Raw genomic sequence first — 26,678 nt, forward strand, 5'->3', positions numbered from 1 at the left:
GGTTATGACCGACTGGTCTACTATTTGCCAGAACATCAAAATTTTCCGAGTGGTACTTCCTGTCAAAAATCAGCAATATGTGTCGTCAGCAGCAAACCGACTTACTATAATTAAACATCAAAATTCCATTTCATAACAAATAAAATGATAAAAATTCATGTCGCGGGGCGAGGTAATGAGAGTCGGGGCGGGGCGGTGCGTGGCCGTTCTGTATGATAATACTATTATTTATTCTGTGATACCGGATAGTAAGTTTGCTTGATTTTGGGGTAAACAAATTGAATCTAAAACAGTCACAGTCATAAATAATAAATACTTAGCTCATTCTCTTTCAGTACTGCCAAGTATACATAGAAACAAGAGAAGCCACGCACAGAACAAGTTGTGTATAGGAATAAACCTGTCTCTAGTCCCCACCATTTAACTTTCTAGTATGTTTAAAATATTCATAGTACGGATTATTGTAATAAGGATAATTGTACGTTGACAGACAGACGGACGGACGGACAATATAGTTATCCTATAAGGGTTTAGTTGTTTCCTTTTGTTTTGGGGTACCCTAAAAACAAGTTGAACATAAAAATAAATGTTATATTACACTTTTTATTTTAATAAATATAACAAATTGAACAACTTACGTGGCAGATCTGGTACGGGCCTGACTTTGGGCTCGGAGATGTTGCTCAGCGGTTGGTGTTAGAGCCAGTCCTATTTGGGAACAGCTGTGCTTTGCTGACCTGTTCACAAACAGTATAAACAATATAGTAGGGAATATAATAGTAGAGTAGGGGAGGAAAAATGCATCGGCACATATAATACGAGTATAACTGTGCATTATATAAGTACCATTCATTCTAGTACATTCTTAGTTAAGTAAAGAGTAATAAAATAGAGTCATTTTATTTTATATAGTTATTTCTACATAAACACAGTAGTCCATTTAGGTAAATTCAGTGTGTTTAGCTAAGTAATTTTTTTTGTTCATAGAAATATCTAATTCAAATTAAAGTTGTAAAGGCCAGCCACACTTACCCCACACCCACACATAAATATATCCTTATGTATAAGTAGAATATGATAGCTACCTTAGTGTCCCTAATTTCTTGCCCCATATTGAATGTCTTCTGGTAGGCGCCAAACATGTCATAAACGAGCACATCTCCGCTCTCCTGCACACACAGCAGCTGCTCCCCGTCCGACCAGCCCATGTGGACCAGGACTCCGCTGTTCCACTGCAAATATCACAGATGATGGTATGTTTCAAACTACAATGCCTGGGTCAAATCCTTGTAAAGGCATTTTTCATTTGTGTAATATGCTAATTGATTCAGATGTTTAAGCGTGAAAACAGACAGACTGAGAGTAGGTACCTCTTTAGCATTTCTAATATTATTTAGGGATTAAGGATCAGGGATATAAGAATACAAAGGTTAACAGGACACTTGAAAATGTGTGGTTAACAACATTTTTAACTTACTGTTAACAATATTTTTAAAAGGGAATTTAGATATTAAATAAATTACTTACCAAAATCTTTGATATAACATTCCCTACACAGTTGTAAATTGTTATGACAGGTTTGGCAGTGGTTGCAATCCTGCCAAACTGCTTCCGGTCCCGCACCACAGCAATAGGCACTCCGTACAGGGCTCCACTGATGATCATGTTGTCTAGGCCCTCATCCATGGACCAGTTCATGTTGTAAATTTCTAAACGCCTGTAAAATATTACTTAAAGAATTTAAATTGTAACAAAAAATAAAAAAAAACCGGGCAAGTGCGAGTCGGACTCGCGCACGAAGGGTTCCGTACCATACAGCAAAAAAAACAACAAAAAAAAAGCAAAAAAAAAACGGTCACCCATCCAAATACTGACCACTCCCGACGTTGCTTAACTTTGGTCAAAAATCACGTTTGTTGTATGGGAGCCCCATTTAAATCTTTATTTTATTCTGTTTTTAGTATTTGTTGTTATAGCGGCAACAGAAATACATCATCTGTGAAAATTTCAACTGTCTAGCTATCACGGTTCGTGAGATACAGCCTGGTGACAGACGGACGGACGGACGGACGGACGGACGGACGGACGGACGGACAGCGAAGTCTTAGTAATAGGGTCCCGTTTTACCCTTTGGGTACGGAACCCTAAAAATGGTTTCAGTCATGTAAAATACATTTGTAGTTATTTTTTATATGTTTCACTATTCTTCTCTTTCCGAATAGACTCTAAGCTAAATTTCATATCTAAAATGGCACCTATGGGATGGTGCTAAGGATATGGCAGTACTCCCTTTCTAATAGTATATTCCCTTTCTAATATATACTTATTGTAAGTGTATGGTGGCAAGAAAGATGCCAGCTCAGTTGAGACTTTTTACAATTTAATCATTTCTGACAATGTTTATGCTAATTGTTAATAGCAAAGTATCAACCAAACAAGGTAGATAACCACCTGTCTGCTTATTATATTTTGGGCACCTGCTGCATTAGTATAATTTTATTAATTCAGTGTTTTTAAGTATGAAAAATTATGAAGATATAATCTAGAATGATTCCTATCCATCCGCTTTTACATATAAAACGCTCACGCCCCGCCCGGAAAACGCGCCTGTGTGACGAAGCCTTTAATCAGTCAGTTTTTTAGGGTTCCGTACCCAAAGGGTAAAAAACGGGACTCTGTTACTAAGACTTCGCTGTCCGTCCGTCCGTCCGTCTGTCACCAGGCTGTATCTCATGAACCGCGATAGCTACACAGTTGAAATTTTCACAAATGATGTATCTCAGTTGCCGCTATAACAACAAATACTAAAAATAAAATAAAATAAATATTTAAGGGATCTTTTTGCTCTATTTTTTTTGATGGTGCGGAACCCTCCGTGCGCGAGTCCGACTCGCATTTGGCCGGTTTTTAATCATTTGCAAATTAGCAAATCACATTTCACGTCAAAATGGCCGCGACACATTCTTCCCCAGACAAGCCTACCATTTAAACTTATAAATGGATAATAGATTTGACGAACATCTTTAATGAAAATGAATGATTTTAGTATAGAACAAAATTAAATAATTATTCTGTTAACAACTATTATTTTAATTTAATTACCTATCACCAACCCATAGATATATATGTTCAGGCAATTACATATCATCAACTAGGTACTTACACAAACAAATAACACAGTAGGTACCTGTTGCTAACCGCCTCGTGATGGAAGCCGGCTCCAAAGGTGGTCAGGGGCAGAGCCCCCGCTCTTGTTGATGCTTCAATTTAATGTTCCGAGGTTCCTGGCACTTAATACACAGACACAGAACCGTCACAGATAGTCTTTTCACAATTAAACAATTTTTAATACACCGCCATAGCAAAAACGTGCCGACGCTCGTTTGTTTTCTCTTGCGACTGGTATCAGTGGTTTCCCTTTTCTTCCACGGTGTTGCCAACTCGGAATTTGAAAAAATACCAGACTTATGTCTAGATTCTAGATTATGCCAGAAATATGCTAGATAATTTTGAAATGTGCTAAAAAAATGCTAAAACTTATAGGTAATTGAAAAATGTAGTTATCTGCCTCTTTAAGAGTGATAGAGAGGCAGACAACGAAATTTCGATTTTAGTGTTTCTCGGTAGGCCCTTTGACTCGACCTGGGGGTAAGCTACCGCGAACAATTTCTATCGTTCGATCGTCTATTTGCCTCTCTATCGCTCTTGCGTATTATTCTAGCAAAAGAAAGGCAAATACACCGGGCCTGAGCGCTTTCCAATCCCCAATCCCACGAGTCATGGGTGGGATACGATTTATTCTAATCCGCTAGATTTGACATGAAATGCGTTATGTTGGCAACACTTGCCAAGGACACGCTTTCTAATAACGCATCTTTATTTAAGTACGCCAGCTACGTAAAAATACGTACCTTGACGCACCTACACCAAGACCAATCGCAAAACGCGTTCGACGTATTGCCTCTCTGTCGCACTTGTAAATTCGTACGTAAGTGTGACAGGGAGGCAACACATCGAACGTGGTTCACGGTGCGAAAATAGAAAGATATAGTTCGTACATTTTATATTTCGCGTAACAGATTTTTAATTATGTTTAGATGGTTAAGGTTTGGACAGGACAATTTAGATTCATTGTTTAGTTATTTTAATCATAGAATGACTGAATTGTATAGTCCTGGGAGAATATTAATTTATCGATTGACGAATCCATGATTTTATCGAGAGGTCGCAGTGGGATTAGGCAATATAATTATATGTCACCGTAAAATTGTAAACACTCGTCAGTCGTCAGTTTATAATATCGCTAGTTAAATTATAAACGGACGGTAGGGAGATTACAATCTAACCTAACCTAACCTACGTTAGATTATAAACTAACGGGTTCACAATCCTACGGTGTCATATCCAAGGAAAACGCCACAAATGGGGTTGGCCGATCAAAGTATTTAGCAGATGGCGCCAGCATAGCTTGCCCTGTAGGGAATGCAATAACCGGCCGAACTTCATAACCAGTTTCGGTTACGGTTATGCCCGAAAAATAACCGAATATCGGTTAGAATCGGTTACGGTTATTTTCAACAAAAAATGATAAATTTACAATGAAGTCATTAAAAAATTACGAAAATAAAGGTACAGTATTAGGGAATGTGAGTATAAGTCTTCGTTTTTAATAAAACACACAAAATACTGTAAAAGTAAAATATGACCTTGGACGTGATACAATATTCAATAAAAATTTTTCATAAATAAGGTAAAGGGCCCCAAGTTCGTGTTAGTACGTTATTTCGTTAGTTTTGTTTCTGGCGCAAATAATAAGGAATTCAAATATTTTTTATTCAAATTATACATATGAAAAAAAAATGTATTATTTAATCTCTTCAATAAAATAATAACCAATATTTTAGTGATTAAACTGAGAGTAATACGACGGTCGAAACTGTCAGACGGCCGCGAGCAGCTGTGTTGTATGCGTGCACTTTTTTTAGGCGTAAGGTGCGCGCTCTCACTTGTTAAGCTTATAGGAAGGAAAAGCTAAACCCATTCGAATAAAAGTTTTTGGGAGTGTTTCTGTGGGTTCCTTAGTAATTGATTTGATAAGAAAAAAGACTGAATATATGCATAGAATTACCTTAAAATTGAAAATAAATCGACTCACGAAATAGCGGTCATTTTATTTTTCGTGTGTCTCCTATTTCGTGCCACTAACGAATCAAGGTTTTTCTAGATACATTATGAGTGCTTGTTTTTAAATATAACATCGAATAAAATTAAAAAAATAAATTAGAAAACAATTAATGTATTTCATCAAGTTTCGTTTGAGCGAAATTCGGTATACGTTTTTTTCACTAGAATTCTCATAAAACGAGTTTGAATGTGACCCGAGTTAAAAATTTTAAGGTATATTCCACGTATATTCTCATATTAACTACTAGCACAATTTTATTTATAATTCAATTTATTTGATTTATTTTTGTCTATGTTTATATTTAACGTATAAGATAGTACATTTTTTTTGTAAATAATTATTATTTGTATCTCCGTTTTAAAACTCTCGGGTCTTTCGAGCCCGGTCATTTACAAAGGCGTGCGTGGGGATATGGATCCAACACGTAGAGGCCGTTTGGAGAAATTTGATTTCATATAGAACGCCTGCTGGAACCCATTCACGGGTACATCAATAGATACCCGTGAACCGGTTTCAGTTTAATTATTATTATTATATATTTTTAATTTATATAGTTCGGCTTATAATCAAGTATTAAAGTACCCATATGGTTTACAAAGTCTTAATTCAACCATTAAAGTCGACGAGTACAAAAAACTTTTAGCTAGCTCTCAATTTAACATTAATTTTAAATATTACTTTTAATTTGACCTTACAATTACTCGTAAGTAGGTAAGACCGTTAAATATTTAAAATGATTATCAGCAAATTATCACCAATTACTCTAAGAAAACTTTATTCCGAAACAGGGGACACGAATTCACGAACTTAGGAGCTGACCTAAATTTGTATCACGAAATGGGAGCCAAATAAGAGGTTCACGAAAAAATTCGAAACAAAGAACTAATATAACTTACTCAAAAGCTTTCAAGGTATATGCTTAGTAATATTTAAAAAAAATATACAAACTCTCAAGAGCCTTAACCTGCCAAAACAGGGGCCCTTTACCTTAAAGGAAGTAAATTTGGTATATTTTCATTATTAAAGTACACGAATGACAAAAAATATAGTCACAGGCGTCACAACCAAAAAAGGCAGGATTTTGTAGTGATAAAAACATAGAATTTAAGTCTTTCCACTTGCAAACACAAATCCCATTCTTATCGAACCTAATATATATGCTGCCTCCTTTGCCCAATTTTTTCATCGAGATCGCAACGTTCCGGTAACATTAGTTTTTTTTGCCATTAAAATTTTTGCGAGCCCGACACTTATAAAAATTGTCCATGAAAATATGACGGCCCTTTTCTAAATATGACTGGAGAAGTTTAGCCACTACCTTGCCTGTATGGCCTTGCCCTCCAATTTCAATATCATTTTTCCCTCTGTACATATGAGATTGGAGGACAAGGCCACCAGGAGTGGCTAACACATACATTTTGATGCCATATTTGTGGCGTTTACCTTTAATATATTGGCGAATGCCACTCCGGCCTCTAGACAAAATTAAAGATTCGTCTATGCAGAGATTCTCCCCTGGGGTATATATTTGGGGGTATAGCTTGCGTGCTAGCGTCAGGTGACTGGGTCCTTACGTACTGGCATGGGCTACGTAACATACGTAGCTGCTACATGTATAACAGTAGACCGCACACGTATAATGAATCGGCATATTTACTCATTATGGCGCTGTCTACGTATTATACGTAGCTTGCGTGTTAGCGTCAGGTGACTGGTCCTTACGTACTGGCGTGGGCTACGTAAGATACGTAGCTGCTACATGTATAACAGTAGACCGCACACGTATAACGAATATGCATATTTACTCATCATGGCACTGCCTACGTATTTTACGTAGCTTGCGTGCTAGCATCAGGTGACTGGGTTCTTACGTACTGGCATGGGCTACGTAAGATACGTAGCTGCTACATGTATAACAGTAGACCGCACACGTATAATGAATCGGCATATTTACTCATCATGGCACTGTCTACGTATTATACGTAGCTTGCGTGTTAGCGTCAGGTGACTGGTCCTTACGTACTGGCATGGGCTACGTAAGATACGTAGCTGTTACATGTATAACAGTAGACCGCACACGTATAATGAATATGCATATTTACTCATCATGGCACTGTCTACGTATTTTACGTAGCTTGCGTGCTAGCATCAAAAGCATGGATTAATCGGTTTTTAGAAGAGTATTCTAGACTGTGGTCTCAAAGTAACACCCGAAACGAAAAAGAGACAAAAATATGTGTAACTTTCCCCGTAATTAACTAAAGCCAAACATGTTTTGCCAAAGAAAGGCTATGATGTGAATCTATTCAAATGTGTAGTAATTATTGTTTTAGCGTCTGCTTTAATCGTATGTTTTAAAGTTTGAAGTTGTGTAGCACCCGAAACGTCCGCCTGTCTGTCCCCGGCTTTTCTCCGTGGTGGTTAGTGCTAGAAAGCTGAAATTGGGCATGGATACATAAATCAATCATGGCGACAAAGTAGTAACACAAAAATTACAAAAAAAAATTTTTTTTAGGGTAGCTCCTGTACAACATATTTTTTATTTATTTTCGCCTTTAATCCTGTGATGTGGGGTGTCGTTGGATAGATTTTTCAAAATGAATAGGTGTCACCATCAACCATTTTTTGATTAAGGGAATATTTCCGGAAATATTCGCATTGAAAGAAAAATAATTATGATATCTACGAGAAACAGTTTTTATTGTTAAGACTAATGTATTTTATAATAATTCAGCATTTAATACTTATGTTTTTAATCGAATTTATTAAAAAGACAATATTTTCAATAAAATGAGCCCTGATTTCGTATAAATCTGTCTTAGATTCGTACTCGTAACACCCGAAACGAACCATGAGTAACACCCGAAACAGGTAATTTATTTTATTAAAATTAAATAAAAAGTGATACTAAGTGTTACTTTAGTGTTTCAGTAGACTATAAGGACTATATTACTTGACATAAATAAAACTGGAGGTATGTTCAAAACATTTATTTACATACAATATATATACAGTGGTACTACTTAACGAAATTAATAACTAGCTTAAATCTAAAATAGGCCCTTGAGGCATTGTACCAAGGATGCTGGCGGCATTTCCTCGCTGTATCGCAATGCTGATACGTTGTGCGAGGTAGCCGCCAGCTCTTCGGTCACCAGTTACGTCAACCAGACGCTTCGCGATTTCTGCGAACAACTTATGCGCGCTGGGACCCCATGGACCTAGAGTTTCAACACCAAATGGTACAAAATGGTACTCTCTACCGAGGCTCTTATATTTGTTACGTTTTAGAATTTCGGCGCTTTCCGCTGGAGGTTACTTGAGAAAATTCGCTAATTTATGCATTTTGGTACTGATGGTCAGAAGCTATAGGCCAATTCGCGTAACACCCGAAACAGCTACTTTTTAGTGAGTCTCTCGTTATTACTCTTATACTTTAAATTATGTGTGTTCAGGAAAAGAAAATATTATCAAAGTAGTAGATGAATTAATAGTTTAACCTCCTAGTTCCTGTTACTATATCGAATAAAACCTTATTTTATGAGTTCAAGTGTAACACCCGAAACGGTGGAATGACCCATTTACTGGTATACTCTTGGGTCGTCCCATTAGTTTTTTGTCAAGTTCTTAAATTAGTCCCATTCTGCTTTCGTCACCCATTCTACATTCGTCAAGTTCATCGGTGGTCTTTTTCATATTGGGTTATACTTGGTTGTTTGCCTTTTTCTTATTTCGGCTTATTCCGGTATTCGTCATCATCTTCTTTGGGCATGTTCGATGTTAGTCAATTTCTTTTTTTAGTCTCATTCGTTATTCGTAATATCGTCTTTGGTCTTATTCTAATTTCGTATTTTTATTATTTAGGATCTTTTGAAATTTGGACACATTCTCTATTTGTCACGTTAAATATTCGTCCCGTTCGATATTCGTCCCATTTACTATTTGTCTTGTTTTTTGTTTTGATTCCATAAACAATAATCCTTATACTTAAATATTAATTAAATGTATCCTAAACAATACACATGTAGGGGAGATTAATCCAAAACGGGGACACGGGGCTTACTACGTCGTGCCGTGCCTGGTCTTAGACCAGGGCACAGTAGTATGGCTACTTAGATAGTTTCAGACTGATTAAAGCTTTGGTAACTGCTGTCAACCTTCTTCAGGGCGACTTCTATGACGCTCACGGGAGGGAAGGGATGATGAAATTGATAACCACACTGGGAAAAAGACAATCAACAAATATGGCTAAAGATGACAAAGACTACCAGCGAAAGTGACGAATGAAGAATATGACAGAATACAGAATAAGACAAATTAAGAACTTGTCAATAACCGAATGGGACCAATATCGAACGTGTCGAAGAAAAATGACGAATAATGAATGAGACTGAATACGAGATAGACTAAAATCGAACATGCCCAAACAAGATAATGAAGAATACCGGAATGGGTCGGAATAAGAAAAAGGCAAACAGCAAATATGACCAAAGATGAGAAAGCCCACCGACAAAAGTGACGAATGTAGAATGGGTGACGAAAGCAGAATAGGACTAATTTAAGAACTTGGCAAAAACCTAATGGGACGACCCAAGACGATACCCATTTACTCAACATGGCACTGTCTAAGTATTTTACGTAGCTTGCGTACTAGCATCAGGTGACTGGCTCCTTACGTGCTAGTATGGGCTACGTAAGAGACGTAGCTGCTACATGTATAACAGTAGACCGCAGACGTATAATGAATATGCATATTTACTAATCATGGCACTGTCTACGTATTATACGTAGCTTGCGTGCTAGCATCAGGTAACTGGGTCCTTACGTACTGGCATGAGCTACGTAAGATAAGTAGCTGCTACATGTATAACAGTAGACTGCACACGTATAATGAATATGCATATATACTCATCATGGCACTGTCTACGTATTTTACGTAGCTTGCGTGCTAGGATCAGGTGACTGGGTCCTTACGTACTGGCATGGGCTACGTAACATACGTAGCTGCTACATGTATAACAGTAGACCGCACACTTATAATGAATCGGTATATTTACTCATCATGTCACTGTCTACGTATTTTACGTAACTTGCGTGCTGGCGTCTGGTGTCTAGGTCCTTACGTACTGGCATGGGCTACGTAAGATAGGTAGCTGCTACATGTATAACAGTAGACCGCACACGTATAATGAATCGGCATATTCACTCATCATGGCACTGTCTACATATTTTACGTAGCTTGCGTGCTAGCATCAGGTGACTGGGTCCTTACGTACTGGCATGGGCTACGTAACATACGTAGCTGCTACACGTATAACAGTAGACCGCACACGTATAATGAATCGGTATATTTACTCATCATGGCACTGTCTACGTATTTTACGTAGCTTGCGTGCTAGCGTCAGGTGACGGGGTCCTTATGTACTGGCATGGGCTACGTAAGATAGGTAGCTGCTACATGTATAACAGTAGACCGCACACGTATAATGAATCGTCATATTCACTCATCATAGCACTGTCTACGTATTTTACGTAGCTTGCATGCTAGCATCAGGTGACTGGGTCCTTACGTACTGGCATGGGCTACGTAACATACGTACCTGCTACACGTATAACAGTAGACCGCACACGTATAATGAATATGCATATTTACTCATCATGGCACTGTTTACGTATTTTACGTAGCTTGCGTGCTAGCATCAGGTGACTGGGTCCTTACGTACTAGCATGGGCTACGTAAGATAGGTAGCTGCTACATGTATAACAGTAGATCGCACACGTATAATGAATCGTCATATTCACTCATCATAGCACTGTCTACGTATTTTACGTAGCTTGCGTGCTAGCGTCAGGTGGCTGGGTCCTTACGTACTGGTATGGGCTACGTAAGATACGTAGCTGCTACATGTATAACAGTAGATCGCACACGTATAATGAATCGTCATATTCACTCATCATAGCACTGTCTACGTATTTTACGTAGCTTGCGTGCTAGCGTCAGGTGGCTGGGTCCTTACGTACTGGTATGGGCTACGTAAGATACGTAGCTGCTACATGTATGACAGTAGACCGCACACGTATAATGAATCGGCATATTCACTCATCATGGCACTGTCTACGTATTTTACGTAGCTTGCGTGCTAGCATCAGGTGACTGGGTCCTTACGTACTGGCATGGGCTACGTAACATACGTAGCTGCTACATGTATAACAGTAGACCGCACACGTATAATGAATCGGCATATTCACTCATCATGGCACTGTCTACGTATTTTACGTAGCTTGCGTGCTAGCATCAGGTGACTGGGTCCTTACGTACTGGCATGGGCTACGTAACATACGTAGCTGCTACATGTATAATAGTAGACCGCAGACGTACAATGAATATGCACATTTACTCATAATGGCACTGTCTACGTATTAAACGTAGCTTGCGTGATAGCATCAGGTGACTGGGTCCTTACGTACTGGCATGAGCTACGTAAGATAAGTAGCTGCTACATGTATAACAGTAGACTGCACACGTATAATGAATATGCATATATACTCATCATGGCACTGTCTACGTATTTTACGTAGCTTGCGTGCTAGGATCAGGTGACTGGGTCCTTACGTACTGGCATGGGCTACGTAACATACGTAGCTGCTACATGTATAACAGTAGACCGCACACTTATAATGAATCGGTATATTTACTCATCATGTCACTGTCTACGTATTTTACGTAACTTGCGTGCTGGCGTCTGGTGTCTAGGTCCTTACGTACTGGCATGGGCTATGTAAGATAGGTAGCTGCTACATGTATAACAGTAGACCGCACACGTATAATGAATCGGCATATTCACTCATCATGGCACTGTCTACATATTTTACGTAGCTTGCGTGCTAGCATCAGGTGACTGGGTCCTTACGTACTGGCATGGGCTACGTAACATACGTAGCTGCTACACGTATAACAGTAGACCGCACACGTATAATGAATCGGTATATTTACTCATCATGGCACTGTCTACGTATTTTACGTAGCTTGCGTGCTAGCGTCAGGTGACGGGGTCCTTATGTACTGGCATGGGCTACGTAAGATAGGTAGCTGCTACATGTATAACAGTAGACCGCACACGTATAATGAATCGTCATATTCACTCATCATAGCACTGTCTACGTATTTTACGTAGCTTGCATGCTAGCATCAGGTGACTGGGTCCTTACGTACTGGCATGGACTACGTAACATACGTACCTGCTACACGTATAACAGTAGACCGCACACGTATAATGAATATGCATATTTACTCATCATGGCACTGTTTACGTATTTTACGTAGCTTGCGTGCTAGCATCAGGTGACTGGGTCCTTACGTACTAGCATGGGCTACGTAAGATAGGTAGCTGCTACATGTATAACAGTAGATCGCACACGTATAATGAATCGTCATATTCACTCATCATAGCACTGTCTACGTATTTTACGTAGCTTGCGTGCTAGCGTCAGGTGGCTGGGTCCTTATGTACTGGTATGGGCTACGTAAGATACGTAGCTGCTACATGTATAACAGTAGATCGCACACGTATAATGAATCGTCATATTCACTCATCATAGCACTGTCTACGTATTTTACGTAGCTTGCGTGCTAGCGTCAGGTGGCTGGGTCCTTACGTACTGGTATGGGCTACGTAAGATACGTAGCTGCTACATGTATGACAGTAGACCGCACACGTATAATGAATCGGCATATTCACTCATCATGGCACTGTCTACGTATTTTACGTAGCTTGCGTGCTAGCATCAGGTGACTGGGTCCTTACGTACTGGCATGGGCTACGTAACATACGTAGCTGCTACATGTATAACAGTAGACCGCACACGTATAATGAATCGGCATATTCACTCATCATGGCACTGTCTACGTATTTTACGTAGCTTGCGTGCTAGCATCAGGTGACTGGGTCCTTACGTACTGGCATGGGCTACGTAACATACGTAGCTGCTACATGTATAATAGTAGACCGCAGACGTACAATGAATATGCACATTTACTCATAATGGCACTGTCTACGTATTAAACGTAGCTTGCGTGATAGCATCAGGTGACTGGGTCCTTACGTACTGGCATGAGCTACGTAAGATAAGTAGCTGCTACATGTATAACAGTAGACTGCACACGTATAATGAATATGCATATTTACTAATCACGGCACTGTCTACATATTTTACGTAGCTTGCGTGCTAGCGTCAGGTGGCTGGGTCCTTACGTACTGGTATGGGCTACGTAAGATACGTAGCTGCTACATGTATGACAGTAGACCTCACACGTATAACGAATCGGCATATTTACTCATCATGGCACTGTCTACGTATTTTACGTAGCTTGCGTGCTTGCATCAGGTGACTGGGTCATTACGTACTGGCATGAGCTACGTAAGATAAGTAGCTGCTACATGTATAACAGTAGACTGCACACGTATAATGAATATGCATATTTACTAATCATGGCTCTGTCTACGTATATTACGTAGCTTGCGTGCTAGCATCCGGTGACTGGGTCCTTACGTAATGGCATGGGCTACGTAACATACGTAGCTGCTACATGTATAACAGTAGACCGCACACGTGTAATGAATATGCATATTTAATCATCATGGCACTGTCTACGTATTTTACGTAGCTTGCGTGCTAGCATCAGGTGACTGGGTCCTTACGTACTGGCATGGGCTACGTAAGATACGTAGCTGCTACATGTATAACAGTAGACTGCACACGTATAATGAATCGGTATATTTACTCATCATGGCACTGTCTACGTATTTTACGTAGCTTGCGTGCTAGCATCAGGTGACTGGGTCCTTACGTACTGGCATGGGCTACGTAAGACACGTAGCTGCTACATGTTTAACAGTAGACCGCACACGTATAATGAATCGGCATATTTACTCATCATGGCACTGTCTACATATTTTACGTAGCTTGCGTGCTTGCATCAGGTGACTGGGTCCTTACGTACTGGCATGAGCTACGTAAGATAAGTAGCTGCTACATGTATAACAGTAGACTGCACACGTATAATGAATCGGTATATTTACTCATCATGGCACTGTCTACGTATTTTACGTAGCTTGCATGCTAGCATCAGGTGACTGGGTTTTTACGTACTGGCATGGGCTACGTAAGACACGTAGACCGCACACGTATAATGAATCGGCATATGTACTCATCATGGCTCTGTCTACGTATATTACGTAGCTTGCGTGCTAGCATCCGGTGACTGGGTCCTTACGTAATGGCATGGGCTACGTAACATACGTAGCTGCTACATGTATAACAGTAGACCGCACACGTGTAATGAATATGCATATTTAGTCATCATGGTACTGTCTACGTATTTTACGTAGCTTGCGTGCTAGAATCAGGTGACTGGGTCCTTACGTACTGGCATGGGCTACGTAAGATACGTAGCTGCTACATGTATAACAGTAGACTGCACACGTATAATGAATCGGTATATTTACTCATCATGGCACTGTCTACGTATTTTACGTAGATTGCGTGCTAGCGTCAGGTGACTGGGTCCTTACGTACTGGCATGGGCTACGTAAGACCCGTAGCTGCTACATATATAACAGTAGACCGCACACGTATAATGAATATGCATATTTACTGATCATGGCACTGTCTACGTAGTTTACGTAGCTTGCGTGCTAGCATCAGGTGACTGGGTCCTTACGTACTGGCATGGGGTAAGTAAGATACGTAGCTGCTACATGTATAACAGTAGACCGCACACGTATAATGAATCGGTATATTTACTCATCATGGCACTGTCTACGTATTTTACGTAGCTTGCGTGCTAGCGTCAGGTGACTGGGTCCTTATGTACTGGCATGGGCTACGTAAGATACGTAGCTGCTACATGTATAACAGTAGACCGCACACGTATAATGAATCGGCATATTTACTCATCATGGGACTGTCTACGTATTTTACGTAGCTTGCGTGCTAGCGTCAGGTGACTGGGTCCTTACGTACTGGCATGGGCTACGTAAGATACGTAGCTGCTACATGTATAACAGTAGACCGCACACGTATAATGAATCGGCATATTTACTCATCATGGGACTGTATAGTAGGTCGTATTTGTATTACAACTCTCGTAACTCGCCTACGTATTCGTAAAGATACGGATATCGTGTAAGTAAAGCCTTTAAATAAGTAGGAGGTGTACGTTTAAACAACTCTATATGATAACCAACACATGTATGAATAAAGATGTTTTCTACTTATGTTCATGTTCTGTTGAAAACTACTTAATGTAAAGGTATAAGCTACTTATAAGTAGGAGGTTGAACTGGATAATGTACCCGGATATGTATGGGTAATGGTGGCAGCTACTTACATTCAAGTTCCTTAAACAACTACGTATTGTACGGGTATAACATACTTATTACGTAGGCGCTGACATTATACGTACAAAATTCCAATGCCCGTACGCAACATTGTGTATCTCCTAAACGCGTAAGTAGCTTGCACCATTAAGCAGTATGCGGCAGCTGTATTAAGTATGCTGCACCCGTAGTAAGTAGCAAATTGCAAGCTACTTACAATTTTTTGCTTCATAAGTAGCAAATTTTTCTCAGTGTATGAACGCAACAATAGGGTAAAAGTGTCTATAACTTCATAAGTACGATGGAGGGTAAGGCGATCCTTTTGTGGGCCCGAAAGGTTGTAGATATTGGTCGTTATTGATATTGGCAATGGGCAATGTGGGCCCGATATTGGTGCCATTTTTATGCAGGATGTGCTACAGATTACAGACATATAGATACATCACTGCATACATATTTAATTATTTATCAAGTTTCGGTTTTCATGCACGTTAAAAAGAAAAAACCCGAATGGGTCAGATTAAACACCAGATGTAACTGGAAGTGTTATGGCGCGGTGGCTTATATGTCTGCAACTATGCAAAGTAGCTTGGATAGGAAGATTAAATGTGTCCAAATGCGAAGACCGGAGGCCGGGCTCCGCGTAGGGCTGAAAGCTCTGAGCGTCCGACGGGTTCGCTAATCGCTAATTGTCGATGTTTGTTTTACTAATGTTATAAACTTTCGTAACAGAAAGGGGTCATCCATTAATTACATCACACGTTTAAGGGGGGGGGGGGTCAAGAAAATGTGACATGTTGTGACAAGGGGGAGAGGGGAGTGACAAACTTTGTGACGTCACTTTAACTTCATCAGTAACCAAAATTTTATTTTAATCATTTTATTTACTGTACAGTTCAAAAACAAGTTTTTGGAACAATAATCGTTTTTATTAGTTTAATTTTTTTTCATAATCAGTTTTGGGTTATAGATTTACTAATATTTTGACAAAAAATTAATAATACTTAATTCGATTTGCCGATTTCGTTGAAAAAATGTGACGTCACACCAGGGGGGGGTTTGCCAAATGTGACCAAGTGTGACATGGAGGGGGGGAGGGGTCAAAAAACCTTGAAATTCGTGTGACGTAATTAATGGATGACCCCAAAAGACAAAATAAAGACATAATATTTCCTGAACTCCACATTACCTTATATTGAAAACAAAAGTCGTTTGTACATTTTGCAGTGATTCCAGCTCTAGTTTGTATTTTTTTTTACCTCCGTTTTATGATATGAAAACTCCCAGGGGTGGAAACAAATATTCTCTGCTAATGCCACAGATTATATAAATTTAGAACAGATATGCTACTATTTATTAAACGCATCCTTTTTATACGTATTTTATTAAAATTTGGGTAATTGGTAAATATGCTGTACCTTCCTTATACTTACAAGGGCGCTACTTTTAGGGCCATATAATTTGTTTAAACGTGAAGCGAAAATTATCTTTCTATAGCAAAATTAACACTAATTATATCGGCGTAAGCATTTTTTTTATTATATTACCTTTAAACATTGATTCTATCAAAATCAGTTGAATTAAGATTATAAAAAAATCTAGGTATAGGTGAACCAGGATCTATTGAGGGTGCGCCATGTTACGGAAATTTGATGGTACTAATTTCTAGCAATGGCAACAATTTTAATAATAGACAACATCTACCCTCTATGATAGTTGTCAATATTGACAATGTAAACATTGCTTTGTCTAGTTTCGTGTGAATTATTATTAGACTGCAATAATCATGCCGAAAGTTTTAGATTTTACAGAGAAAAAGTTGTAAATAGTGTATATAGTTATTTATTGGAAAAATAACGTGCGGGAGAGAAATTTCTTCCATTAGAAAACATAACGAAATTACCACCTGAATTGACGGGTAAGTTTCAAACTTATGGACAAATGTCACTATAGTCAGGTCGTCACGATTTGGTTGATGTCTTGTAATAATTTGATTTGTGTATTAGGTGTATCGCATGCATCGGTATCACGGATTGCTAGCGAAGGGCGTAAGGGCGGAATTAAACGACCAAACCTAAAAAAAAGAAAACAAAAAAAAAATAGATTTGGATGATTTTGATTTATGTGTCATACGTCGTAAAATTCACGACTTTTATAGCGTAAAAACCGAAGAAATATCCAAACATCAAACTTCGCACTTATTAAAGTTGTCGGAATAAAACAAAAATCATCTGCCAATTTCCATTGTCCCCACTATACAAATTGTTGCTATATAAAATTCAAAACGAGCGCCCTCTTGACAATACTCCCAAAGTTCTGGTTTACCATATAATAAGGGTGACGGCATTTTGACTAAAATACTAATATCTCAGTTCTGCAATGGAATTCCGCTTGGTGCCCATAGAACGAAATGAAGTACAGAGAAATACCTATCTAATGACCTAATTCTCAACTCTGTTGGTTTTTGGACCATTTTGACGCACAGTCCTTTATCTGGATTACGTCTCTGCTTTAATACACATTACTCAATCCGTGGCACTGTATATTACTTTCGAACAAAGGTAAGCTAAGCTTAAAACTCGTGTTGAATATCATAATACTGCATCGTGTACGAGTTTCATATTCATAAAACGGTGGAGCAGCATTCTCTTAATGTTCTAATTTTAACATACGTTTCGTTTTCTCATTTTGGAACCGAATGTTGTGTTTTAAAATGTTTGTTGACAGAAGTAGACTCATATTTTTTGCAAAACGACTTTTTTGTCTTCACATGTATGTAACTTCTTATTACTTTATATAGTTTATATCGTACAGTTATGTGCAATATAATAAGAAAATGAAAATTAGGAAAAAACAATAAGTATAGATAAATTATTTTGGATCAATTTTTTTTATACCTGATATTATTTCAAAATTATAATCTCAAAATTGAATCGTTCTAATTCAGGTTGATTAGATTCATTTATATACTCAATCTAAACTACATGCGCCGGCGTCGTAAAAAACTAACTAATGATAATGACATTAATGACATCTTTAAAGATCCGTGACCGATGAGACACGCTCCTCTATCAGCGGAGCGGAGAGCGGAATCGCTATCTGCTTTAACCTTGTTTCAAGGTATATCTAAGGGTGGTATTCCACCTGTCAAGTTTCTTTCACCGATGTGTATTTTGTCTCACATTTTGCTTACTGAGAGAGTGAGACGCCATGACATTGGACCAAGATATTGGATAGATGGAATACCACCCTAAGGAACCTCGACACGAAAAAATAAAGAATGCCACATACTAAAATTTCAGTTCGATTGGTCCTATTCGTCAAACATAGTACCTATGTCATTTACGGACAAACGATGGATTGGTAAAAAAGATGATTGAGTAGGTACTTAGAGAATTGGGCAATCGAACCGTTATTATTTATTATATTAGGGCTTAAACAAACAATCGAACATTTTGTGAAAAATAATGTACATTTCCCTACAGTGTAACTTTATGTTTTTACTTCGTCGCGGCACAGGTTTTGATTTTAGCAGTCTGAAGGTATAATTGTATGTATCCGAATTAAACGAATGAATTTGGCTAGTGTATATATGTTTTCGGGCCCGGGTGCAACAGGCTACCTACACTAAAAATTAAGCCGACTTCAAAACTCTGGAGTGATTACTTTTACTTATATACATATTAGGTATGTATAAATAAAGAATGCATGCAATGATGTACAAAGTGACCTTTTGAATGCACTTGGGTGTATTTATAACACATTCACTTTGGCCTTAAATACCTTCTAATAGTTCTAATATTTTAATATTGTCCGATTTTGAAGAAATTTGGTATGGAGATAGTTTGAGGCCCGAGGAAGGACATAGGATAGGTTTAATCAATTATAATCATCATCATTTTACGCAAGTCTCGGGCAGAAGCTAGTCCGCAAATAAGTGGTGTTCATCACTACACCTTATAAAATAAAGTCCCCCGCCGCGTCTGTCTCTTTGCGTGTATGTATGTTCGCTATAAATTCGGAAACTACTGAACGGATTTTCACGCAGTTTTCACCTAAAAATAGAGTGATTCTTGAGGAATGTTTAGGTGAATAATTCGTTAATGTTTTGTGTAACCCGTGCGAAGCCGGGGCGGGTCGCTAGTTTATTACATCACAAGCTGATGGCAAGACGTGGCCTTACGGCTTAAAGAGCGATTGTTATAAAACAATAGATAAACGTTAATGTAGGATGCGATTGCATTTCTAGTTGTGGGTGGTTATTGTACTATTTTTAATCTATACAGGGTTATCGATTTATAATGATCTATTGATTAACGTTATACAATAGTGATTGTAGGTAACTCTTCGGCAAAATACTTATAAATAAGAAGAAAAACAATCAAGAAAGTCATTAAAGTTTCTGTGCTTCGTGATCAATTTATACTCTGTATCTATAGGTACTTAAATAAAAGTAAACAAATAATTTGTACATTTTCGGGTAGTTATAACATTTATTGACTAACCAACCAAATACAAAACCTCCGGCATCTGTCACTGAACGACCTGACTTTAACCTACATTATTTGATCATGTAATGTTTTCATCTACCATCAACTGGCTTAAGAAGCCATTTGAGGGAAGGTTTTGTTTAGACTATAGGCAGGTACAGACGCCATCAGATATATCAGAGCGGCTAGGGCGCTCACAAATATCTGAACACGCCCCTATTGTCAAGGTGTTAGAGTGCTTCTTCAGATATTTTTGAGCACCTCGACCGCTCCGATATATCTGATGGCGACTGTACCTAGTTAGAATTCTTATTAATATGTGGCTTTCCATCAGAGTAGGGTCCTTATGGTTCAACTGCAATAAGGACGTTTCCTAAATAACCTACAAAATTATTGACGTAAGTACTTAGTCCTAATTCGGAGGCTTGAAGGACTTAGAAGTTTTAAAACGTTGAGTCTTGTAAAAACGTAAGTATTCTTAAAATTTAGACTCAAAAGACTCGAGTTTCTACCAACACTAGTTATGATTGTAGCAGCCCTGCGCCCACGTGGGTCACAAAAGCAGATGGTAACCCACGCTTCACTTTACTAGGATCTACTGGACCACTGCAATAGAACTTGCACTGTCTATAGTTATAGAGAAATATAGTAAGCATAGTGCTAACTCCATACATCAGTTTTAGTACCATACGACTATTATTCTCGTAGTTGACAGCTAGCATCGAGTAGCGGAATTATCAGTACCGCTATTACTTGATACAAGATGTCGCGACTCACGAACATTGTATTGACCAACAATTTACAAACTAATATTAGAAGGAGGTGAAAATAGAGTTCCGGTTAATCCGGTTATAATATTAGCTGAAAATTGTTGAGCATTAGAATTTTCGGCCGTCGCAACATCTATTGTCGGTACTCATAATTCCGCTACTCGATGCTAGATGTCCCCTGCGAAAATAATAGTCGTTTTGGTAGTAAAACTGACATATGAAGTGTATTTTTTTCTCTATGCTATAGTAAAGCTACGAGTATATAATAGTTAGGCCAATCAAAGTAGATATTTTCCAAGAATTAATTCCCAGCAAGCAGCAAGCCGGGCCCAACCCTCCTGGGATTGCGCTAACCCGGATTACAAAGCATTTAAGACCAATTGAAGGTATTAAAACGATTTCCAGCTTGCTGGGAATTAATTCCTCAAAACGCTATAATGTATATTATGTATAATAAATATAATAATGTATATCCAGTAATAAGTATATATTCCTGGATCTGTTAGTCGTTTATATAGGAAAATTATTATATACATATGTATAAAGCTTATATGCCCGAAAGTTTATTTTGGATTTAAGTTATTTTGACAAAGTTCAGGGTTCGGAACAACAAATAAACTTGCTAATTAAACTTTAAGTTCATTTTCATGTACTTCTTTGACGGAGCTATGGCTGATTTAATAAATACAAAGGAAGATCGTCGATTTTCTTAAGCGTTTAGGCCCGCTCGTCAAATTAAACGTATAGGTATGTACAGTCCTCATCAGATATAACGGAGCGGCCAAGGTGTTCATAATATCTGAACACGCACTCTAATGCTTGTTCAGATATTTGTGAGCACCTTTGCCGCTCCGATATATCTGGTGGCGACTGTAGATGTAATATATATAAGACGTTTACAACGGCAACCCTTTTGTAGCTGTATCGGTAAGAAAATATATCTTTAACACGTTCACTGCCCCCGATTCACATGTGCGTCCACCGTCATACAAGTTTGTTCCTAGGCCTATATAATGCGTTAACCTATATCACCTAGGTTAGGTATATGTAGGTATATTACGCTCCTTAAGCATTCAATTAAATATATTGAACTACCGACCCGCCCCGGCTAGTTCATGTGATTTCCACAAAACCTTTACATATTATACACCTAAACCTTCTTCAAGAATCACTCTATTGATAGGTGAAAACCGCGTGAAAATCCGTTCAGTAGTTAGACAGGAGACATTATTCCTGTCCACGAGAACACTGTGACGTTCTGACATTTTACATTCTAAATCTAGATACTTCTGCCAGAAATATGATGCATATGTTACCCACAAATACACATATACAATAACAGAGCAATAATCTATGTGATAGGTTACGTGTGAACCGTATCAGTAACACGCAATCGATACAGACACAATGCACAAAGCATTTTTAATGCATGAGAAGTGTGACAGTTTCCCGCACTGCAACTGGGACGGGAAAAACCGAAAAACTGATCAACTTTATCAGAAAATATAACGGGTTGATTAACTTTGTTGTCGAGACTCCTGCCGCCATCTATACTCTGTATCTATAGGTATTTAAATAAAAGTAAACAAAATCTACCCTCAAATGGCTCCTTAAGCCAGTTGAGGGTAGATGAAAACATTACATGATCAAATAATGTAGGTTAAAGACGTTCATTGACAGATCCAGGCGGTTTTGTATTTAGTTGGTTAACCAATAAATGTTAAAACTACCCGAAAATGTACAAATTTAAGGTTGAAACAACGTCAATTTTGAGACATCTATAACTGGGTGCTTAGCCAAGATGACAACGTCGCTGCATAGCGAACGATACAGTAATCTCTCTCTATCACTCTTCCATAGTGCGATAGAGACCGTTGCATTACGTTCGCTTCGCAGCGTAAACGATTGGCATATTTTGGCTACGCACCCTGTTGTCGATCTGGGAAATACAATTTTTAGCCGAGTTCCGCCGTCCGCTGGTCTCTCAAATCTCTCAATATGCTTCTTTGCCTCAAGACGATTATAAATATCACAAATTAACGTTGTTTCAACTTACCTCTGTTTCAACTCAGCTCGGTCTCCCCTACATCGGTTTTTCTTGCTAATAAAATATTATTTATTTATTTGATATTTTCTAACTGTAACTGACTCTTGCTAAGACCCTAGAGGCTGCCATGTCTCTAATATAATGTAATAACTGTCTTGTTGTCCGAAAGACAAAGTACCTATTATGTTTTTTTTTTTATAAATATAGTAAGATATTAGACTGCTGTTATGGTTAGAAAATGCCTTGAATACATAATATGTTATGTTATCTCAAAAATAATGTTAAGTATGTTTTATGTACTTAAATATTAATAAATACAATGCAAAAAAAACAATATGCAATATTAAATATTTTTATCGGTGGTGTCGGAGTGGAACTGACGTCCGACTTTCAATCTGGAGGTCGCGGGTTAAAACCTTGGTACAGAATATCATTAGATATTAGAGTCGGACCAAAAAAAGTCTGCAGCGGATTTGATAGCCCACGCAGTGCAAGTGTCATATTATACGTCATAATTTCATAGACGTTTGACGTTTAAAATAACACTTGCACTGTGTGGGCTATCAAATCCACTGCAGACTATTCTTGGTCTGACTCTAAGCATTAAGCACTTGGACAACTTGCCGCTTAAAAAAATAATTGTACATAGGTAGGTAAATTCGCGTCAAAACGAATTTATAACGCCGGTGCCGGTGTGATAACGATGCGCTCAATTTTTTGCAATCGTTATATTCATTATGCTGTTTACGAATTAGATGTGTTTTAAGTGTCTATTGTATATTTAAGTATTTAAGTACTGCAGAATGGAGTATCGAGACAAACCATTCTGGTTTAACGATGCTTTTGGATGTAATTGTGATTTATCTCTAATAAATAAAGAAATAATAAATAAATAATAAGTGCTTTTTTCCCATTAAACAGATCATTAGGTACTACAACAATAAGTTTTGTTTAGTTAAAGGTAAACAACCCGAATCCAAATGTGGATCTAATTGGCCTTCGTACGTCAGCAATTTTAAAGTATTTGAACAAATTAAATTATTTCTGAAAAATATTTTAATTTGTTTTTATCAAGTAGGAACGCTAGGTACTATATAAATTATAAACTGAAAATAAATGTCATATACTAAGAAAAAGTGACCAAGGCCTCTAGCGCCCCAGGCTGGAATCGAACCAGCGTCCTCTGCTATCGCGGCCAGTTCAATTCAATTTTTCAGTCAGCAATTTTGTTATATAATTTAAGATTACATTTAACGAAAATTGCAGTTTTTGAATTTTCTCAACACAAATTTTCTTAAGAAAAATAAAAGATTAAAATGTTGTTTAGAAACGTTATTGATCGATCTACTTTTAGAACCGTCTTTTGTCCCCTGTGTTACAAATATGTATACTTATGTATAAAATAAACTTGAAAATAGTTCTTCCACTGCAAGGTGTTTCTTTTATCAATCAAATAATAGATGACACCTTGCTGTCACATTTATTGACAATGACGTCAATGACTTAAGTTTCAAGATGACATGTACTGGGACCGCGTCGAGCACCAGTACGTTTAGCTTAATATGTATAATTTTGTTGTTATTCATGTTACCTGTCGTGATTGTTTCACCGGATGGTCTCATCGGAAGATCAGCGCTGGGAGTCGCCAGCAACATGCTGAGGCGAGACCATTTCGTGGCTTTTTCTCCTTTTTATGTTTCTCTGATTTGTATAATTTTCTATTTTGTGTTTGTGCTCACAAATACATTTATTTATATTCTATTATATTCTAATCGTAAGGAAAACGTCTTTATAAACTCGTAGAGAAGCTCTTATATTTCTGTAGGTACAATACCTGAATGGTTTTGATATCAGTGTATAGACGAAAGTAGGCATTACTCGGAACTGCATGTTCCGCTGACATAGATGGCGTTGATTCTGTTTAAATTATTTTGTGTGTAACTATCGCGGTAACCGAAGACATGTATACAATTATTATTCTTTTTGTTGCAGAAGGTCAAGCTCAGAAGCCCTGGATTCCCTTTAAAATCAACATGGATTCAGAGAGGTGAGTACAAATTGATATTAAGGCAAGGCGACAGTCGATTTTGTAAAAACTAGTGCCTATGTCAATTGGGAATAGGTTGCCGAAAGAACCCCAGATTCTCCAAGTGACGCGGCAAAATACCGGGACACCGGAGGGCCTAGCGCAAACCACGTTCGACGTGTTGCCTCTCTCTGGCACTTGTAAATTCGTATGTAAGTGTGACACGGAGGCAACACGTCGAACTTGGTTCGCGGTAGGTCATAGGTGGTGGGTGGATACTTTTTCGTCAGATTTCTATAATATCGATCGAATTCGATAAAACGGCAATATTACCGTCAATATGCTCTAAAAAATCTTCCTCTGAATTACGAAAAGGTATGGTATTTTAGAAACACAACGAGATTTTTTTTGTCACTCGTGCGTTCGCGCGCGCTCTCGACTTCTTGTTATCTTGTCATCTTAAGGGGCCCACTGATTAACAATTTAACAGTCTGCCGGACGGTATCGGCCTGTCAGTTGTTCGGAACTGTCAAATTTTTGTTCTAACTGACAGGCCGATACCGTCCGGCGGACTGTTAATCAGTGGGCCCCGTAAACGCACGTGACGCCCGCCCGTCGTGACCGCTACACACTCAATGCACTGTTAGTGCTTGAAAATGGAGACCTAGGCTCTCCGAAACATGTCGCGCGAGTGACTAAAACACGTTTAACCGTAAAATAAGCTTAAATCAATTACCTAGCTATAAAGTTTAAACATAAATGAACTAAAGCTCATAATACCCCCTTTTCATGATACTATTGAAAGTCATTTGCATAATGACATTTTACATTGCATCGAATCGGTAATTTAAATTATATTCGAAACTTTAATACCTCGTAATATTTGTTAAGGTGCAGTAGGTTCAGACAGCAGTTTTTGAAAAATCGTAGCGCTTAGTTACTGCACAATACGGTTGCCAAAAAAATTATTAGGAATATAGAAAACTTTTTTTAGTAGCTTCATCAATTCGAAACTTGTTTTTTTTGACTATCGCTCTACAGAAAAAATCACGAACTCGGGTCTAAAACGCACCTTAAAATAGCGCCAGCCGCCATAAGGTACCTGTCGTAAATAGCTATTAGGGTTCATGTATGTGTTTAATTAGTCTCTACGTTTAGGTTACTATTTTTACTTTTGTATATCATGTTTTACTTTGTGCTCGTATATTATGTCAAATGAATTGCGTGGAATGTTTTATATCTAGTTATAAGTCTAGGATTCATGCTCCTTTCATACGTGCTTAATATTGTACCTATTTATAAGTCTAGGATTCGTGCTCCTTTCATACGTGCTTATAATTAACGAGATTGGCAAAAATATACATTACTGACTCTGCATGATACACCCACTAGTTGAAGAAGGTACCAAACGGCCTTGTGTTTTACTATATAAGGCAGAGCAGTTACCGCCCTATTAGCCTCTTGAGCACAATGGGCAAGCTCTATGAGCGAGTCCTGCTCAGGAGACTGACCCACTTCATAGACACCTCTGGTCTATTACTAGAAGAACAGTTTGGTTTTCGACGGGGGCACTCCTGTGCACACCAGATCCATCGCATAGTGGAACATTCTCTCTACTGGATGCATGGTTGGAAGCATCCAGTTTCTACTGCAGCCATATTCTTAGACATAGCGAAAGCCTTTGACAAGGTGTGGCACAACGGCTTGATTTATAAGCTTAACAAACTAGGAGTGCCACACCAATTAGTCCTTACCATCAGAGACTACTTAAATTGTCGAGG

The 26,678-nt window shown here is 38.3% G+C and overlaps 2 protein-coding genes across 3 annotated transcripts in view; one reads left to right on the plus strand and one right to left on the minus strand.

Annotated features, from left to right (window-relative positions):
- LOC134804291 (uncharacterized) overlaps positions 1 to 26,678 on the plus strand; it is a 286,114-nt gene that overhangs the window by 185,509 nt on the left and 73,927 nt on the right. The window contains exon 2 of one of the 2 annotated variants that reach the window (XM_063777292.1): positions 24,864 to 24,918. In XM_063777292.1, coding sequence (XP_063633362.1) covers positions 24,905 to 24,918 — 14 coding nt within the window. In that variant the 5' untranslated portion in view covers positions 24,864 to 24,904. Of the gene's footprint in view, positions 1 to 24,854; positions 24,919 to 26,678 lie in introns of those variants that run through there. The other variant, XM_063777293.1, reaches the window with a different exon arrangement.
- LOC134805167 (vacuolar protein sorting-associated protein 16 homolog) lies at positions 639 to 1,729 on the minus strand. The gene is made up of 3 exons (XM_063778466.1): positions 1,528 to 1,729; positions 1,086 to 1,232; positions 639 to 737 (listed from the first exon to the last, which is right to left on the minus strand). The coding sequence occupies exons 1-3, from the start codon at positions 1,696 to 1,698 to the stop codon at positions 684 to 686; spliced, it is 372 nt and encodes a 123-aa protein (XP_063634536.1). The 5' UTR covers positions 1,699 to 1,729; the 3' UTR covers positions 639 to 683.

The sequence above is a fragment of the Cydia splendana genome, chromosome Z (assembly GCF_910591565.1).
Source record: "Cydia splendana chromosome Z, ilCydSple1.2, whole genome shotgun sequence".
Classification (NCBI taxonomy): Eukaryota; Metazoa; Arthropoda; class Insecta; order Lepidoptera; family Tortricidae; genus Cydia; species Cydia splendana.